Source organism: Nycticebus coucang, chromosome 7 (genome assembly GCF_027406575.1).
Source record: "Nycticebus coucang isolate mNycCou1 chromosome 7, mNycCou1.pri, whole genome shotgun sequence".
Classification (NCBI taxonomy): domain Eukaryota; kingdom Metazoa; phylum Chordata; class Mammalia; order Primates; family Lorisidae; genus Nycticebus; species Nycticebus coucang.
The window spans coordinates 67,688,281-67,709,615 of NC_069786.1; the positions used below are offsets into that span (position 1 = coordinate 67,688,281).

Here is a 21,335-nt window from a genome sequence, read left to right on the forward strand (position 1 = left end):
AGAATTCTTTTGACTACAAGTAATAGAAGGCACCAAAAAAAAAAAAAAAAAAAAAAAAAAAAAAAAGAAGGCACTACTACACCTGCCTTATATAATAAGGGAATAATCTCTCTCATAACTGGAAGCCTAGATGTTGCACAAGTTCCAGGAAAGGGATCATCTGCAGTTCTCTAACATCAAGGATCCAGGTCCCTGGCTCCTCTTCATCCTGCTCTCCACAGCGTCATGTTCATCCTGTGCCTGGGTCCCTCTGCCAGGTGCAACATGGCACCAGTAGTTTCAAGCATTACACTGATAAGGCATCATCCAGGGAAAGAAATGGATCATCTCTTTCTAACTTTCTCACAGGCTCTGAAGCAGGCTTGCTCTCAGAGTTCACGTGACAGGACTAGGTCACAGACTGTTCCCAAACTAGTCTCTGGGGAGGGAATATATTACTATGATTACCTTAGGCTAGTGGTTCTCACAGTGTAGTCCATGATCTTTGGGGGCTCCCAAGACCCTTTCAGGGGATCTTTAAAAGGTCAGAATTATTACTACTTTTTTTTTTTTTGAGACAGAGTCTCACTGTGTTGCCCTTGGTACTTGGTAGAGTGCTGTGCTGTCACAGCTCACAGCAACCTCAAACTCTTGGGCTCAAGCGATTCTCTTGCCTCAGCCTCCCAAGTGGCTGAACTACAGGCACCCCACAATGCCTGGCTATTTTGTTTAGAGACGGGGGTCTTGCTCAGGCTGGTCTCAAACCTGTGAACTCGGGCAATCCACTTACCTCAGCCTCCCAAGTGCTGGGATTACAGTTGTAATTTTCTGCTTTTCAGAATTATTTTTATGATAATATAAATCCATTATTTGCCTTTTTTTTTGTGACAGAGCTTCAAGCTGTCACCCTGGGTAGAGTGCTGTGGCATCACAGCTCACAGCAACCTCCAACTCCTGGGCTCAAGAGATTCTCCTGCCTCCACCTCCCAAGTAGCTGGGACTAAAGGCGCCTGCCACAAAGCTCGGCTATTTTTTTTTTTTTTTTTTTTTTTGGTTGCAGCCATCATTGTTGTTTGGTGGGCCCAGGCTGGATTCGAACCCGCCAGCTCAGGTGTGCGCCTTAGCTGCTTGAGCCACAGGTGCCAAGCCCATTATTTGCCTTTTAAAAAATTTTTAATTATTTTATTTTTTGAGACAGTTTCAATCTGCTGCCCTCGGTTGAGTGACGTGGTGTCATAGCTCACGGTAACCTCAAACTCTTGGGCTCAAGCCATTTTCTTGCCTCAGCCTCCCGAGTAGCTGGGTGTAGCTGTAGCCCACCACAACACTCAGTTATTTTTAGAGACAGGGTCTCACTCAAGCTCAGGCTGGTCTCAAATTCCTGACTCAGGCAGTCCACCCACATTGGCCTCCTAGAGTGCTACCATTATAGGCTCGCTCTTTTTAAAAAATAGTGGTGGCTGTGCACTGATGATGCACAGGCAATGTGGATAAAAATGTTAGCACTTTAGCCTGAATCAGAGCAATTGAACCAAACTGTACTGAAGGTCACTGTCTTTTTCACCAACCATGGACTTAAAAAAAAGAAAAAGATACTTGTATTTAGCATTTCCTTGATGAAGCAAGAAAAGTGGTTTTCACTGAACACCATTTATACTTTGGCATTTTATCAAAAATAAAGAAAGCCTCTCAGGAAAACAACCAATACCATTTGTTACCTTTGATAAAACTCAAAATTTTAAGTAAAAATTAGAATTCTGGAAAACCTGTGTTTACTATTGTAAGTTTAACAGTGTTCTAATACTTAAACTCTGTTCTGATATTTGATACTATTTAATGAAATATGTCAACATTTTTGACATATGCACAACTCACTGAACCAATATTTTCCAGATGACCAACATATGATGTTACAAAGTCATGCATGGGTGAAAGATTCATTCAAAGTACAAGATAGACCAGTGGATGTTAATGTAGCAAAATATGAAAAGTTCACTGATACGGCTTCAAATTTTATATTGCAATTAACCTTTAAGAAATTACTACTTACTGGGATTTGGTGTAATATGAAAGTAGAATACCCACACTCATCTAAAGAGACTATTAAAGTACCCCTTCCCTTTCTAACCCCTTAGATCTGTAAGATCAGATTTCTTCACATATATCAACCAGAACCACATATCATAACAGACTTAATGCAGAAACAGAAAAAAGAATCCAGTCATCTCTTAAGCCAGACATTACAGAGATTTGCAAAAACATAAGACAATGCCACTCTATTTTTTCTTTTGAAAAATATTTTTTATATATTTTATTCATGCTAATATGCAATGGGTATACTATTGCTATTTTAATGACTTGAGAAATATTTAATTACTTAAATTTAGTTTTTTCTTAGGTTTAGTTTCTATAGCCATGATTCACATCAACAAAAGGTCTTTGGGGCCTCTGTAAGTTTTCAGTGTCAAGAGGTCTTGAGACCAAAAAGCTTGAGAACCATTGCCTCAGGTTACTTTTCTGGGGTGATACGGATACTGGAAAGTATGTCCTAAGAAATACAATTTTCTCACTATCGTTTTGGCAAAGGTGAAACATGATCAGTAGTGTGCAGAAACAGGCATCCTCACACACTGAGGAGAGAATACACCAATAGACTTTTCCTAAGGGGACTTGGATGATGCGTATGAAAATTTTTAGACAAAGAATGTGATAGAAAATTTCATTCTACAAATATGCAGTATATCCTAAGAATGTAATCAGAAGAATATATTAAGGGTTTGTCACAACATTGTTTGTACATTATACTGAAAGACTGCAAACAGTCCAAATATTCATACTTTTTAGAGGACTAAATTATTGTACATCCACGGAAAGGAAAACAACGTACCCACTGTGAAATGTTGTGAAAAACCTAAATTTACCGGTATGGAAATATGCCCACGATTTATTAGGTAGAAAAAAAAGAGTATCTAGAATCGTGTTCGTTTCTTGTTCTCTTTCACTGTGGAAATTCTGAATGTGCTGCCACATCCTCTGTATCCTTGTGACCTGCAAGTACTGAAAAATCTGAAAGGAGGAAGCTGGGACAACGTGGAAGCTGTGAAATGGAACTGCTGACGTTCAGGGATGTCACCATAGAATTTACTCCGGAAGAGTGGGAATGCTTGGATCCTGCTCAGCGGAATTTGTATAGGGATATGATGTTAGAGAACTACAGAAACCTGGTCTCTGTGGATGTGAGACGGGGCTTCTGAAGGGAGAGGCCGCAGAAGAGGCGTTCAGCCTGGGAGCTGTTGGAGCAGCTCCGCAAACCCGGCGAAAACCTTTGTGGAGCTAAGCTGACACCCAGAGAACTGCCGGGAGGAGGTGGTGCGAGGTTGGACTCAAATGCTGGAGGAAGGAGTACTGCCTTCTTCAGACACTGCCCTTCTGCAAGAGGAGAGCACAGAAGAGGAAGGAATGGCTGCTAGTCTGCTCACAGCTGGGTCCCAGAGTTTGCGGGGAGGAGACAAGATGGCTGACTGAAGCCAGCTTTCCACAGAGGCTCCCGTCCAGTAGGAGAGTTAAAGGACAAAAATTCAGCAAGTAACCTGGTGGATTTGAGCTGTACTAAGAGAGAAGGTTGAAGAACACATGTCAACCCCACTGAGGTGAGCTGCAACCACAAGGATACAAACAAAAGGTACAAAATCCATCACCAAGCGGATGGGAGTCCCCTCCCCCATGAGAACGACTCAGAGTGCCCCACAAACAATCGGGCAGAGTTCAAAGTTCCTCCCACTACACTCCACGGGAGAGACCCTCTAAAAATTGGACTTACCTCCCCTACTAGGGTGCCACGGCGTCCTCCTGCCAGGCATAAAACTGTATATAGTCTCTACCTGGAATTCTGAGCTCCCAGCGCTCCCCTTTACTCACACTGAGGTCTGGAGGCCAGTCCCGGTTGGCAGACAGGGGACCGCACCGGAGTGGCAGTTCACTGAGGCATAGTGCAACAGCCATCTTTTGGTGACAATACGGCCAGGCATAAAACTGTGTAAAGCTGTGTGTGTTCTCTGCCTGCAACCCCAGGCTCCCAGCGCTCCCCGCACTCCCCGCTGCTCTCGCTCCAAGGTCTGGAGGCCTGTCCCCCAGGGGTCCAGACTCTTGGGCGATTGCTCGAGGGGTGTAGACAGTGCTGGGCTGCAGCCGGTTGGTGCAGACTCTGGGGTACAGGAGCGGAGAGAGGACGGTTGGCCGGAAGGGAGCTGCACCGGAGCAGCAGTTGCCTGAGCCATGAAACAGCAGCCCTCTTTTGCTGGCAATACCGCTTACTACCGAATATTCTGAAGCCACACCCCATGTCTCCCTGGGCAACCAGAGACTCTGAGTATAGGATTTGCCTGAGGCTACTCCAACTTGCAAACCAGGGGAAAACTCCCAGGGCGGGGCTGACCCAGAGGTCCGCTTTACAAAACCTAAGACGCACCTGGCCCTCAGGATCGTCAGCCTATAGACAATACAAGAGCAAAGACAAGCTGATTTGGAACTTAATTCAGCTTCTCTTCTGCAGGGGAACCGCAGAGTTGTTCTGTTCTGTTCTGTCAGTAACATTAATCAGGGGCGAGACTGGACCGGAGTGAAAACCCCCCAACCTTCATCAAGCGCCCGAGGTTGTCAGGTCTCACCTCCTCCTGCTAGAGAGACGCAGAGCGCAGCGGCCTGGCAGACTTTCTTGTGATTCAGGCAGGTGCAAACTTCTGGAGTACCCATTCACTACAGGCAACTGGGTCAGCCAACTGCAGGGCTATCAGTGACTGGGTGTGACAGTGGTGCAAGGTGGGGAAGGAGGCATCAACCTTCCCAGACTGATCTATTGGCTGGGTGGCTCCTCATGACTCCACGCAGCACTGGAGCAAGCCACACCAGAGTAGTCACCAGACTCCTCTGATCCAGTTCCCAGAGACCTCTTAAACTCTCTCACCCAAGACAGGTGCAGACTGAGACAATTGATTTGGACTTTTTGAACTGAACCAATCGCCTGAGGACAAATCAGGTGGTGCCCTGGGTGCACGATGGTAGGAAGCTTTGATTTTTCTTTTCCAATTGTTTGCCGGTGGAGGGTGGGGTGACTTAATTGCTGATATTTCTCCATAGCTGAGACTTCAATCCAGAGTATCTGTTTCACTAGGGTGGAACAGAAACCAGCTGAAAACAAGACAGAACCACTTAGCCCCACCACACCAGACAGGGGCCCAGTTTCTCAGGCCACAACACTGTACAGGCCCTCGACAAAGCCTCAGGGGAAAAAAATCAGAGGGAGTAAAACAACCATGGGGTGGTACCAGCGGAAAAACTCTGGTAACATGAATAACCAGAATAGATCAACCCCCCCAAGGAAAGATATGACAGATGCAATTGAAGATCCCATTCATAAACAACTGGCTGAGATGTCAGAAATCGAATTCAGAATTTGGATTGCAGACAAGATTAACAAAGTGGAATTAGGAATTCGAGGAGAAATTCAAAAGTTGTCTCAAGAATTTAACGAATTTAAAGACAAAACCACCAAAGATTTAGACACACTGAAGCAAGAATTTGCAGCCCTCAAAGATATGAAAAATACAGTAGAATCCCTCAGCAACAGAATGGAGCAAGCAGAAGAAAGGATTTCTGACATCGAAGATAAAGCCTTTGAACGCTCCCAAACTCTCAGAGGAAGAGAAATGGAGAGTAAAAACGGATCATTCTCTCAGAGAGCTCTAGGATAATTCGAAGAAGGCGAATATCCGAATCATAGGAGTTCCAGAAACAGATGAAGTGGCCTCGCTGGGCACAGAGGCCCTTCTGCATGAAATTATGAAAGAGAATTTTCCAGACATGCTTAGAGATTCTGAAATTCAGATAGCAGACAGCTTCAGAACCCCAGCACAACTCAACCCCAATAAGACATCCCCCAGGCATATCATAATTAACTTCACTAAAGTTAATATGAAGGAGAAAATCCTCAAAGCTTCCAGGAGAAAGAAAACCATTACCTTCAAAGGGAAGAATATTAGAATGACTGCAGATCTCTCTGCTGAAAATTTTCAAGCCAGAAGAGGGTGGTCACCAACTTTTAATCTCCCAAAGCAAAATAACTTTCAACCCCGGATCTTGTATCCAGCTAAACTGAGTTTCATTTATGATGGAGAAATTAAATACTTTAATGACATTCATATGTTGAAGAAATTTGCCATAACCAAACCAGCTCTTCAGGATGTTCTCAGACCTATCCTCCATAATGACCAACACAATCCTATACCACAAAAGCAAACTCACTCAGAAACTTCGGATCAAACTCCAATTTCCACACTGGCGAAAGGATTAAAAATGCCCACTGGACTTTTGAAAAACTTGATACCCAAAAATTCACCAGACTTATCAATATTCTCCATTAATGTGAATGGCTTAAACTGTCCTCTAAAGAGGCATAGGTTAGCTGACTGGATACAAAAACTCAGGCCAGATATCTGTTGCATACAAGAATCACATCTTAACCTAAAAGACAAATACAGACTCAGGGTGAAAGGATGGTCATCCATATTTCAGGCAAATGGTAATCAGAAAAAAGCAGGTGTTGCAATTTTATTGGCAGATACAATAGGCTTTAAACCAACAAAAGTAAGGAAGGACAAGAATGGTCACTTCATATTTGTTAAGGGTAATACTCAATATGAAGGGATCTCAATTATTAATATCTATGCACCCAACCAGAATACACCTCAAATTATAAGAGAAACTCTAACAGACATGAGCAACTTGATTTCCTCCAGCTCCATAATAGTCGGAGATTTCAACACTCCCTTGGCAGTGTTGGATCAATCCTCCAACAAGAAGCTGAGCAAAGAAATCTTAGATTTAAACCTAACCATCCAACGTTTGGATTTAGCAGACATCTACAGAACATTTCATCCCAACAAAAATGAATACACATACTTCTCATCAGCCCACGGAACTTACTCCAAAATCGATCACATCTTAGGTCACAAGTCTAACCTCAGTAAATTTAAAGGAATAGAAATTATTCCATGCATCTTCTCGGACCACCATGGAATAAAACTTGAGCTGAGTAACAACAGGAATCTGCATACTCATACAAAAACATGGAAGTTAAATAACCTTATGCTGAATGATAGCTGGGTCAGAGATGAGATTAAGAAAAAAATCACCAACTTTTTGGAACAAAACAACCATGAAGACACGAACTATCAGAACCTCTGGGACACCGCAAAGGCAGTTCTAAGAGGGAAATTTATAACACTGAAGACACGAACTATCAGAACCTCTGGGACACCGCAAAGGCAGTTCTAAGAGGGAAATTTATAACACTGCAAGCCTTCCTCAAGAGAACGGAAAGAGAGGAAGTTAATAACTTAATGGGACATCTCAAGCAACTGGAAAAGGAAGAACATTCCAACCCCAAACCCAGTAGAAAAAAAGAAATAACCAAAATTAGAGCAGAATTAAATGAAATTGAAAACAAAAGAATAATACAATAGATCAATAAATCAAAAAGCTGGTTTTTCGAAAAGGTCAATAAAATAGATAAACCTTTGGCCAATCTAATCAGGAAAAAAAGAGTAAAATCTCTAATCTCATCAATCAGAAACAACAAAGACAAAATAACAACAGTCTCCTCAGAAATCCAAAAAATCCTTAATGAATATTACAAGAAACTGTATTCTCAGAAATATGAAAATCTGAAGGAAATTGACCAATACTTGGAAGCACATCACCTTCCAAGACTTAGCCAGAATCGAGTGGAAGTGTTGAACAGGCCCATATCAAGTTCGGAAATAGCATCAACCATACAAAACCTCCCTAAAAAGAAAAGCTCGGGACCAGACGGTTTCACGTCAGAATTCTACCAAACTTTTAAAGAAGAATTAGTACCTATATTACTCAACCTGTTCCAAAAGATAGAAGAAGAAGGAAGACTACCTAACATGTTCTATGAAGCAAACATCACCCTGATCCCCAAACCAGGAAAAGACCAAACAAGAAAAGAAAATTATAGACCAATATCACTAATGAATATAGATGCAAAAATATTCAACAAGATCCTAACAAACAGAATCCAGCAACACATCAAACAAATTATACATCATGACCAAGTCGGTTTTATCCCAGGGTCTCAAGGCTGGTTCAATATACGTAAATCTATAAGTATAATCCAGCACATAAACAAATTAAAAAACAAAGACCATATGATTCTCTCAATTGATGCAGAAAAAGCTTTTGATAATATCCAGCATCCCTTCATGATCAGAACACTTAAGAAAATCGGTATAGAAGGGACATTTCTTAAACTGATGGAGACCATCTACAGCAAACCCACAGCCAATATCATATTGAATGGAGTTAAACTGGAATCATTTCCACTCAGATCAGGAACCAGACAAGGTTGCCCATTGTCTCCATTGCTTTTTAACATTGTAATGGAAGTTTTAGCCACCGCAATTAGGGAAGAAAAGGCGATTAAGGGTATTCATATAGGGTCAGAAGAGATCAAACTTTCGCTCTTTGCAGATGATATGATTGTATATCTGGAAAACACTAGGGACTCTACTACAAAACTCTTAGAAGTGATCAAGGAATACAGCAGCGTCTCGGGTTACAAAATCAACATTCATAAATCAGTAGCCTTTATATATACCAACAATAGTCAAGTTGAAAAAACAATTAAGGACTCTATCCCATTCACAGTAGTGCCAAAGAAGATGAAATATTTGAGCATTCTGTGCGCCTGCTCCTCTGCTCCTGCCTCTTCCTGCAGCCTACTTCCCTGCCGCCGCCGCCATGAGGGAGATCGTGCACCTGCAGGCCGGGCAGTGCGGCAACCAGATCGGCGCCAAGTTCTGGGAGGTGATCAGCGATGAGCATGGCATCGACCCTACTGGCACTTACCATGGGGACAGCGACCTGCAGCTGGAGCGCATCAATGTGTACTATAACGAGGCTACCGGTGGCAAGTACGTGCCCCGTGCCGTGCTCGTGGATCTAGAGCCTGGCACTATGGACTCAGTGCGCTCCGGCCCCTTCGGGCAGATCTTCAGGCCGGACAACTTCGTCTTCGGTCAGAGTGGTGCCGGAAACAACTGGGCCAAGGGGCACTACACAGAAGGCGCAGAGCTGGTGGACTCAGTGCTGGATGTTGTGAGGAAAGAGGCTGAGAGCTGTGACTGCCTGCAGGGCTTCCAGTTGACCCATTCCCTGGGTGGGGGGACTGGATCTGGGATGGGCACCCTTCTCATCAGTAAGATCCGGCAGGAGTACCCAGACAGAATCATGAACACGTTCAGTGTGGTGCCCTCACCCAAGGTGTCGGACATGGTGGTTGAACCCTACAATGCCACCCTCTCAGTCCATCAGCTTGTAGAAAACACAGACGAGACCTATTGCATTGATAACGAAGCCCTCTATGACATCTGCTTCAGAACCCTAAAGTTGACTACGCCCACGTATGGTGACCTGAACCACCTGGTGTCTGCCACCATGAGTGGGGTTACCACTTGCCTGCGCTTCCCAGGCCAGCTTAATGCTGACCTGCGGAAGCTGGCTGTTAACATGGTCCCTTTTCCCCGCCTGCATTTCTTCATGCCTGGTTTTGCCCCACTGACCAGCCGGGGCAGCCAGCAATACAGGGCTCTGACGGTACCTGAGCTCACCCAACAGATGTTTGACGCCAAGAACATGATGGCCGCTTGCGACCCCCGCCATGGCCGCTACCTAACAGTGGCTGCTGTGTTCAGGGGCCGCATGTCCATGAAGGAGGTGGATGAGCAAATGCTTAATGTCCAAAACAAGAACAGCAGCTATTTTGTTCAGTGGATCCCCAACAATGTGAAAACAGCTGTCTGTGACATCCCACCCCGGGGTTTAAAAATGTCTGCCACCTTCATTGGCAACAGCACAGCCATCCAGGAGCTGTTCAAGCGCATCTCGGAGCAATTCACAGCCATGTTCCGGCGCAAGGCCTTCCTGCACTGGTACACTGGTGAGGGCATGGACGAGATGGAGTTCACTGAGGCTGAGAGCAACATGAATGACCTGGTGTCTGAGTACCAGCAGTACCAGGATGCCACAGCTGAGGAGGAGGGCAAGTTTGAGGAGGAAGCTGAGGAGGAGGTGGCATAGAGCCAGCCCCCGCAACCAGGTAAAGCGTGGAATTGGTGTGAACTCTTTATTCACTCACAACCTGTTCCCTGATAGCTGCGTCTCACTGTGTGCACCCTTGTTGTCCTTTCTGTCTCAACATCATATGCTGTACAGACATCACCATTAAAGCATTTTCATAGTGAAAAAAAAAAAAAAAAGAAGATGAAATATTTGGGAATTTATCTAACAAAGAACGTGAAAGATCTCTATAAAGAGAACTATGAAACTCTAAGAAAAGAAATAGCTGAAAATGTTAACAAAAAACATACCATGCTCATGGCTGGGAAGAATCAACATTGTTAAAATGTCCATACTACCCAAAGCAATATATAATTTCAATGCAATCCCTATTAAAGCTCCACTGTCATACTTTAAAGATCTTGAAAAAACAATACTTCGTTTTATATGGAATCAGAAAAAACCTCGAATAGCCAAGACATTACTCAGAAATAAAAACAAAGCAGGAGGAATTACGCTACCAGACCTCAAACTATACTACAAATCGATAGTGATCAAAACAGCATGGTATTGGCACAAAATCAGAGAAGTAGATGTCTGGAACAGAATAGAGAACCAAGAGATGAACCCAGCTACTTACCGTTATTTAATCTTTGACAAGCCAATTAAAAACATTCAGTGGGGAAAAGATTCCCTATTTAACAAATGGTGCTGGGTGAACTGGCTGGCAACCTGTAGAAGACTGAAACTGGACCCACACCTTTCACCATTAACTAAGATAGACTCTCACTGGATCAAAGATTTAAACTTAAGACATGAAACTATAAAGATACTAGAGGAGAGTGCAGGGAAAACCCTTGAAGAAATCGGTCTGGGCGAGTATTTTATGAGGAGGACCCCCCAGGCAATTGAAGCAGCTTCAAAAATACACTACTGGGAATTGATCAAACTAAAAAGCTTCTGCACAGCCAAGAACACAGTAAGTAAAGCAAGCAAACAGCCCTCAGAATGGGAGAAGATATTTGCAGGTTATGTCTTCGACAAAGGTTTAATAACCAGAATCCACAGAGAACTCAAACGCATTAGCAAGAATAAAACAAGGGATCCCCTTGCCAAGGCTGGGCAAGGGATTTGAAGAGAAACTTCTCTGAAGAAGACAGGCGTGCGGCCTTCAGACATATGAAAAAATGCTCATCATCTTTAATCATCAGAGAAATGCAAATCAAAACTACTTTGAGATACCATCTAACTCCAGTGAGACTAGCCTACATCACAAAATCCCAAGACCAGAGATGTTGGCGCGGATGTGGAGAAAAGGGAACACTTTTGCACTGCTGGTGGGAATGCAAATTAATACATTCCTTTTGGAAAGAGATATGGAGAACACTTAGAGATCTAAAAATAGATCTGCCATTCAATCCTGTAGTCCCTCTACTGGGCATATACCCAGAAGACCAAAAATCACATCATAACAAAGATATTTGTACCAGAATGTTTATTGCAGCCCAATTCATAATTGCTAAGTCATGGAAGAAGCCCAAGTGCCCATCGATCCACGAATGGATTAATGGTATATGTACACCATGGAATATTATGCAGCCTTAAAGAAAGATGGAGACTTTACCTCTTTCATGTTTACATGGATGGAGCTGGAATATATTCTTCTTAGTGAAGTATCTCAAGAATGGAAGAAAAAGTACCCAATGTACTCAGCCCTACTATGAAACTAATTTAGGGTTTTCACATGAAAGCTATAACCCAGTTACAACCTAAGAATAGGTGGAAGGGGGAAAGAGAGGGGAGGGAGGGGGGAGGTGGGTAGAGGGAAGGGGATTGGTGGGATTACACCAGCGGTGCATCTTACAAGGGTATATGTGAAACTTGGTAAACGGTCTGTGAAGCTAGTGAATGATACCCTATGAATATATCAATGTAGACAGCTATGATTTAATAAAAAAAAAAAAAAAAGAGTATCTATAGTATGATCTAATTTTTTTTTTTTTTTTTTGTGGTTTTTGGCCGGGGCTGGGTTTGAACCCGCCACCTCCGGCATATGGGACCAGCGCCGTACTCCTTGAGCCACAGGCGCCACCCCAAAAATTGGTCTAATTTTTTAAATTTCTATGTACAGTAGAACCTCTAGAGTTGAACACTGACTGCCTCCTTAAGTTAACCTAATTTTTATAGACTAGATATATACCAAATGAGCATGTCAGTACAGTAGGCCTAGTTCCTTACCACTCCATATGCTGACTAGTTTGCTATAGCCCCTTGGGTTATGAACTTACAGAGATTCTACTTTATATCAAGAAACATACATATCCAAAGTCTGAAAGAATTTATAGTAGTTATTGCTGATTGAAAGGGTCACAGATGATCCTTCTAATTTCCTAATACAAATCAAAATATTCTTTCTTTTTAAGTAATGTCTAATTAACTTTATAACCACAACACATAAAAATATTTTAAAAATCACAAGTATATACATTCTACATAGTAGGAGATCTATGCTAAGGAGGCAGGGTGAAAATAGTATGGACAGTAGGTGGCAGTATCACTAGAATTATCTGGTGGTTACCCATTTACATGGAGGAAAAGATGCTGTTGAATCTGTAAGAGCCCAGTTAATAGAAAGTTGGATTCAAGACCCAAATACCTGAGGCCCAAAGAAGTCCAGGGTAAGGTTACTTAAAAGACCCCAATAGAGCATGTAAGGCAGATGATGGTGGATACTGATGAAAGTGGGGCAAAGAACCATGAAGTAGGAAGAAATTATTAGGAAAGGGAAAGAGTAGCAGGAGGAGGTAGGAAACAGAGAAACAGCTCATGCTAGAAGGCCAAATTCCAGTTATTGAGAAACTTCCTATTTACCAACTATGGCAGGTCTTTGCTACACTGCAATTTGACATCATGGCTGCTCCTCTTTCCATTTGGTAGCTGCGTTTCTAATGCACCAGGATCTTTTCATTTATAGTACTTGTTAATCATCAGACAGCAAACACAGATGGCACCAGTCAGATCTGCCCAGCCTTGCTGCTGAAGCTGGAGCCAGCTCCTAGGAAAGCTTGTGCACCCTCTGCTGGTCAGCTCAACACCAGGACAAGAGGGTCTGTGTCCAAAGGACACAACTTCTTAAACCACAGGGATTCATCTTTGTGTTCTCCAGCTAATTTCAGTGGAGTTTGGAAACCATTTCCTCAAATTGCCAGCTACAGGAGGCAATTTCAGACTAAAACAATGACTTCCTTTGTTACACCAAAGAAAAACAGCATGGAAACTAAAGACAGTGAGAAAATATTCCATTGAAAGCATTTTAAGTTCAAATGATTTCACCTTATTTCTTAACAATTAAAGATGTTCAGATGACTACAACATTTAATATGACTATAAAGCTCTGTTAGAGTTTAATCTGGTTGAAAATCTGAGAATCACTAAAACAGATAATATTTGTATAGATTTTTATTTTTATTTTTATTTTTTTTTGTAGAGACAGAGTCTCACTTTATGGCCCTCGGTAGAGTGCCGTGGCGTCACACGGCTCACAGCAACCTCCAACTCCTGGGCTTCTGCGATTCTCTTGCCTCAGCCTCCCGAGTAGCTGGGACTACAGGCATCCGCCACAACGCCCGGCTATTTTTTGGTTTGCAGTTCAGCCGGGGCCGGGTTATGAACCCGCCACCCTCGGTATATGGGGCTGGCGCCTTACCGACTGAGCCACAGGCACCGCCCTGTATAGATTTTATAACTTACAGAATTATGACATTCATTTTCATGCCTCGTCCTCACAACAATCCTGTAAGCAAGGGAAGAAGGCAGGAAAAGCACTTCCATTACCACTGTGGCAGGAAAATGGCGAATTAAAACAGACAGACACTTACATTAACAATATAGACGAAGGAACCTTTAATTATTGAACTGAAGGAAAAAAAGACATAAAAGAATTTGGGGCCAAAACTTTTCCCTGGAACTCAGCATTTCACACCTTGAGGCACTCAGTTCTCACCGGCAATTAAAGGTTCCTTCCTCTATATTGTTGCTGTTGTTGGTTTTAATTCACTGTTTCCCTGCAACATCACCACTGTACAGATGAAAGACCTAAGGCTTAAAGGGTTTACAGAGGTAACTTGGGCACATAGCCACGAGAGCCTTCTATCCAAGCAGGCTCCCGACACCAAATTCTAAGTTCTACCCAGTACACGATTCTATCTGAGCCGCTGATCCATAGAAGTTTTCCAAAGAGGTGTTATGTGTTTTAGGCAGAGGGATAAAGGACCTAAAATACATGTTTCTATAATACATCCCACTTCTGTGTCAAGTATCGCTTAAATTTTAGATGCCAAATCCTACATCTGAGGGGCTTACACTGTGGGCAGTGCTTTTCCCCAAAAGAACAGCTATTTAATAAAGGAAGTGGAAGTGGATATCTTAAAAAGGAACTTACTGAAGACCAAATAAAGTTAAGCTCAGAATTTCTTTTTTTCTTTCTTTTTTTTGGAGGGGGGAGGGGATAACAAGAGTCTTACTCCATTGCCCTGGCTAGCAGTGGTATCAGCCTAGCTCACTGTGACTTCCAACCGCTGAGCTCAAGTGGTCCTCTTGCCTCAGCTTTCCAAGTTGCTGAGATTATAGGAGTGCACCACCACACCCAGTTAATTTTTCCGTCTTTTTTGTAGAGATAGGCTCTCATTCTTGTTCAGGCTGGTCTCCAACTCCTGAGCGCAAGCTATCCTCTCACCGCAACCTCAGAATTTCAATGTATGGCATGACTCTGACCACAAAAAAGTAGATCCTCTCAGGCTCTGAAGCGTCTGCATTCAGTCAGTCAGTCCTATCCTACATGAAGCATGAAACTGGGCTGGGAATTTTTAAGTTCTGGTCCTATTTCTCCTTGAATCTTTAAAATCTTTGATGATTTCTCCTTATGAACAAAGCCTTATGGATACGGTTTTGTTTGAGTGCCAAGCTAAAAATCAGCATACCAAATGAGAAGAGAGATGTAGTGAAATTCAACTAAACACTGATTTTCAACAGGGGTGCTACAAAAATTTTTAAAGATCAAGAATTAAATTATTTTTGAAATAAGTTCAAAGCACAGTAAGTATATTCATTTTTACTCTTTTTTTTTTATCAACATAATTTAAGTGTGCCGGGGAAGTTTAACTATAGGTGCAAGTGTGCCGTGTGGTAAGAACAGTTGAAAACACTGAACTATCATCATAGAGATCCCCAAAACTAAAGAGAAAAGTAGTAAAAATAAATAGAATCAAACAATTACATGGTGTTTGCGTTGTGCCAGGAATTGCTCTAAGACCTATATTACCTCATTTAGTCCTCTCAAGAACCCAGATAAGGGAACTAAGGCATGGAGAGGTTAAGTAATTCTCTCAAGGTAACCAGAGTTACACAGCTAGTAAGTAGTGAGGCTGAGATCTGAACCCAGGAAGGCTGGCATCTGAGTTCATCTGTGCTATCCCTAGATGGTGATATTTATTAATACTATATTCCTGTTGCATTTTTAGAGTTTCAAAGTAAATTTTAAATTTCAAATAAGTTTTAAATTTATAGAAAAGTTGTAGATAGTACCAAGTTCCCATATCTAAGGTAGTTTCCCTACTTTTAAAATTTTATGTTATCATGGCATATTTATTATAATTAACAACTCTGTGGTAGTATATTATAAATCTAAGTTCACTTTATTCAGATTTCCTTCATTTTTACCTAATATCCTTTTTTTCTGCCAGGATCCCACATTACATTTAGTCACCATGTTTTCTTAGGTTCCTCCGGGTTCTGACAGTTTCTTAGACTTTCTTTGTTTTTGAGGACCTTGACAGTTTTGAGGGATACTGGTTAGGTATCTTAGAAAATATCTCTCAATTAATACTTATCAGATGGTCCCCTCATGATTAGATTAAGGTTATGGGTTCTATGGAGGAAAACCACAGAGGTACAGTGCTATTCTTATCACACCATATCAAGGGTCCTTGCTATCAACATGACTATCCCTGTTGATGTTAACCTTGATCAGCTGGCTGACATAGGGCTTGACAGGTTTCTCACTATAAAGTCACACCCCCTTTCATGGTGCACTCTAAACTAGAGGTCATTTAACATCTTCACCCTTAATCCTTTACCACATGGATCCCTTTAGACTTCACCTCTTGCTTATCTATCGCCTTCCACTCCTCCAGTAAGACATTGGTTCCTGTTACCATCATCCAGTTATTAGTTATTCACTTCCAGTATACTTGAACGGTGGTTTCAGAATTGTTGACCTACCTTCTGTGAGAAACTTTATCAGCTCCAGTTCAGTGTTCATGCATAGTTCTTATTGCCTTTAGTCTTAAACGTCTCATTTCCAAAGTTGCTCAGGTCAGCACCTTTTCCCTAGCCCCTTTCAGTGAGGTTATTGCATACATTTGCAATACAGTTAGATGCTGCATTCCATCCTGGAATCCCCACTCTTTCTCAATGGTTTAAAAATGTTGGATACATTAATTTTCATTCTCTGTGCTATAAAGCTCTACGGGTTTAACAAATACATAATGTCATACACCTACCATTAGAGTACATACAAAATAATTTCATCACCCTAAAAAAAAAAAAAAAAAAAAATCCGTGTGACTAATCAACCTGTTCCACCTCCCAGAGTTCCTATTTGTTCCATTTTCCTAACAAAGAATGTACTCGATATCATTGCTTCTCATAGTTTTTCCACACAACAAGTTCAGATTTATAAAGACATGTGATCTCACTTCAATCCTAAGTGTTCCCACTTAGCAGATGATTGAATGAAACTCAGAGTAAGCGGCTTGGTCGAGATCTCAGTAAGTGGTAGTGCTGATACTAGAACTTATGCCTTTGGACTCCTGGTGTGATGCTCTTTCCACTACACAATTCTTCCCTCTTTTCAGCAGGAAGGAGCGTGGTTGTGCAGAGACACAAGAAGATGAGAAGGAAGGACTAGTGGTAAGGGATCATTCAAACCATCTACACCAATAGAAGATTTTACACTAAAAATATGAAAAAGGGGAATTTTAGTCCTAGAAATTGGGTGTACTTGACCCCTCAAAACCTTTCTGCTATATACTGCTGCTAAATTACTAGATAACTACAGTTTTTAAAATATCTTAGGCTGGGTGCAGTGGCTCATGCCTGTAATCCTTGTATTTTGAGAGGCTGAGGCCAGGACTTAAAGACCAGCCTGAGGCTCGGTGCCTATGGCTTAAGCAGCTAAGGCGCCAGCCACATACACCTGAGCTGGCAGGTTCAAATCCAGCCCAGTCCCACCAAACAACAATGACAGCTACAACCAAAAAACAGCCGGGCGTAGAGGCGGGCACCTGTAGTCCTAGCTACTTGGGAGGCGGAGGCAGGAGAATCGCTTGAGCCCAGGAGTTGGAGGTTGCTATGAGCTGTGATGTCACAGCACTCTACTCAGGGCAACAGCTTGAGGCTCTGTCTCAAAAAAAAAAAAAAAAAGACCAGCCTAAGCAAAAGCAGAAGAGAGAGAGAGAAAGAAAAAAAAGAAAGTTACATGTATGTAACTTGATCTACAACAGAGCAAGATCTGTGAAGAAATGGGAGACTATTCAATAAATGGCTCTGGGACAAGAGATTATTCATGTATGAAAAATGTAACAGGATTCCCTAATTTCAATCATTCCTAAACATCAATTCCATTCTTTTAAAAATACTTAAGTGGAAAAGTTAAAACTTTAGAAAAAATTAAGAAGGTATTTTTATGACCTCAAGTTAAGAATTTTTTAGACAAGAGTCAAAAATTCTAACTATAAAGGGAAATACTGATTAATTTTACCACATTTAAGTTAAGAACTTCTTTTCTTTATAGTATAAAGTAAGCTGCAAATTGGGAAAAGATATTTGCAACACATATTATTATTACATTCATTATGATGAAAGACTGGTATGCAGAAACAGCAGAAGCAGTCTACAAATCAAAAAGAAAAAGATAAACAATCTAGTAGAAAATGGGCAAAAGTTATGTTCAAGCTTTGCACTGGAGCAAAAATATGAATGGCTAGTAACACTAAAGAAAATGCTGGACTGTATCTGTAATGTCAAAAATGCACATCACAATGAGATATAACTTTATATTCACTAGATCAGCAAAAACTTGAAAGCCAGAAAACACATGTGCAGGGAAGGATGTAAAGTAATAGGAAGTCGTATTTTGCTGGTGAGAGTATAAATTGCTATAATTACATAAAAACTCAACATAGGATTGCCTAATAAAGTTGAAAATGCATAGATCATATAATCCAGTAACTCAGTACCTAGGTATGTATCCTGGACTCTTTGTGGAAGGCAGAATTACATAATAAGATGCTTTCCAAGATTCCTGGCCCCCTACCCTCCCAGCTTTGTTCACATTCTATATAGTCTTTGATGGTTAATCCACGTCCTTGATAGTTTACTTCTATTTAAGATTCTGTCTTAAATAAAGCCAGAACATTCTCTCATTGGCCTTAAAGAAGCAAACTGCCATATTGAGAAAAGGGACAGGTGGCAGGGAAGAGTAGGCAACCTCTAGGAGGTGCAGGCCTCAGTCCTATAGCTGCAAGGAATCAAATTCTGTCAATAACCAGTGAGGGTGGAAAAGGACTGTGAACCACAGATGAGATTTCAGCCTAGTGATACCCTGAGCAGAGAACCAGGATATGCTGTGTCAGGATGTCTAATATGCATGACTGTGTGATAACAAGTTTGGTTACAGCTTCTAAATTTGTGGTAATTTGTTACACGGCAAAGGAAAACTAATACATTCTTTAACGTGTGTTCTAAGATATAGGTACAAGAATATCTATAGCAACACTTTTTTAAGAATAAAAAACCTGAAAGAAACAAAAGCCCAGCCAGTAGACTATGGATAAATTGTAGACAATTAATACAATGAAATATTCAGCAGTAAAAACAGATGAACTACATGTACATTGTCAATTGTACCATGGCCTACAAAGCCCTACATGACTTGGCCCCAGCCCACAGCTCCAACTTTATCTCCCTCCTGTACACTTCAAGAGCCACACTGCCCTTCTGACAGTTTTAGAATAAGCCAAGCTTGTTATCATAAGCCTTGAAGATGCTGTACCTGAATATCCCCTTGCCCAGACTACTACTCTCACCTTACATCGCTGCAGATGGGCTCCTCCTCACTGCTCAGCTAGAAAATCTGCTCTTCCGAGAGGCCTTCCCTGACCACTCTTGGCTACAGCAGGGCTCCCAGCCACTCTCTAGCACATTACCTTATTTTATTTTCTTCACAGCACTTATCGCCACCTGAAAATCCTACTTTTTATCTATTTCTTTTTATTGTCTGTCTCCCCCCACGTGTAGGAACCTTGTCTATCCTGTTCATTTTTATACTCTATGCCAAACTGTCCTCAGCACATTGTGAATGAAAAATAATTACATGTTGACTTGGTGCTTGTAGCTCAGCAGCTAGGGTGCCAGCCACATACACCGGAGCTGGTGGGTTCGAATCCAGCTCAGGCCTGCCAAACAATGACAACTACAACAACAACAACAACAGCAAATAACCAGGCATTGGGGCGGGCGCCTGTAGTCCCAGTTACTTGGGAAGCTGAGGCAAGAGAATTGCTTAAGCACAAGAGTTTGAGGTTGCTGTGAGCTGTGACGCCACAGCACTCTACCAAGGGCAACATAGTGAGACTCTGTCTCAAAAAAAGAAAAATAATTACATGTTGAATGAATGATATGGCCTTGGTTCTAATTTCTTTGTCTCTGAACAAATGGTTTAAGTTAAATAACTTTAGTTTTTTTTTTGTTTTTGTTTTTGCAATTTTTGGCCGGGGCCGGGTTTGAACAGCCACCTCAGGTATATGGGGCCAGCACCCTTCTCCTTGAGCCACAGGCACTACCTTAACTTTTTTTTTTTTTGAGACAGGGCCTCAAGCTGTCGCCCTGGGTAGAGTGCTGTGGTATCACAGCTCACAGCAACCTCCAACTCCTGGGCTTAAGAGATTCTCTTGCCTCAGCCTCCCAAGTAGCTAGGACTATAGGCATCCACCACAATGTCTGGCTATTTTGTGGTTGTAGTTGTCATTGTTGTTTGGCAGGCCTGGGCTGGATTCCAACCTGCCAGCTGTGGTGTATGTGGCTGGCGCCTTAGCTGCTTGAGCTACAGGCGCCAAGCCCTAACCTTAGTATTTTACATATTTGTCTATACCAGTGGTTCTCAACCTTCCGATCGCTGCAATGTATTTTCATTATTAAAAAGGGGTCACAACCCACAGGTTGAGAACCACTGGTCTATATTATGATTCTTTAAACAAAGCACACAAACAGAAAGCATTTTATTAACTTCTGAATTCATGATTTCCTCTTCCTTATCTTTAAAATATCATGGCTGGGATGGTTAAGTATTCTGTAAACACAACACAAAGAAGGAAAAAAAAAGAGCCTATATTTGTTTTGTGCATCGAACTAAACAAATCATTTTCTAATCATAAAATTGCACCTGTTTGGGCCATTTTACCTTCAACAAATGGAAAATATCTACTTTACAGGTAGAACTAAAAAGATTTAAGTTTTTTGAAAGTTATGTACTTTTATTAATACTGTGACTTCCTATTGACTTAAAGAATAAAAGAAGACTAAATCTGCATCTTTGCTAAAAGTATTTAGTTGTTAATAATAGAGTCTATACAAATTATTTTTTATAGTCCATTCATTCCTTAACATACACACGCATTAACCACACTTTGGACAGTATACTAAGGATGCAGAATGATATTACTGCTCAGATTAGATGGGAGACAAAGGACAATTCTAATATAGTGTACAACTGTTTGCAAAGTGACATGAAATACATACAAGGCTATTAACAAAGCCAGAGGAGTCAGGTTTTGATACCTGAGATGAATCTTGAGATCAATAGATAAGAAAAGAGGGGTGACTGTAGCTCAGTGGGTAGGGCGCTGGCCACATGCACCAGGGTTGGTGGGTTCGAACCCAGCCCGGGCCTGCTAAACAAAAAAACAACAACAAAAATAGCTGGGCATTGTGGCGGGCACCTGTAGTCCCAGCTACTTGGGAGACTGAGGCAAGAGAATCGCTTGAGCCCGAGAGTTTGAGGTTGCTGTGAGCTATGATGCCATAGCACTCTATAGAAGGTGACAAAGTGAGACTCTGGCTCAATTAAAAAAAAAAAAAATAGATAAGAAAAGGAGAGAAAG

The 21,335-nt window shown here is 41.7% G+C and overlaps 2 protein-coding genes across 7 annotated transcripts in view; one reads left to right on the forward strand and one right to left on the reverse strand.

Moving 5' to 3' along the window:
- METTL8 (methyltransferase 8, methylcytidine) overlaps positions 1-21,335 on the reverse strand; it is a 125,229-nt gene that overhangs the window by 101,064 nt on the left and 2,830 nt on the right. The gene's annotated exons all lie outside the window — the stretch shown is intronic.
- LOC128590680 (tubulin beta-4B chain-like) lies at positions 8,733-10,310 on the forward strand. Its single transcript, XM_053598075.1, has one exon. It carries the CDS (start codon positions 8,800-8,802, stop codon positions 10,135-10,137), a length of 1,338 nt encoding a protein of 445 aa, XP_053454050.1. The 5' UTR covers positions 8,733-8,799; the 3' UTR covers positions 10,138-10,310.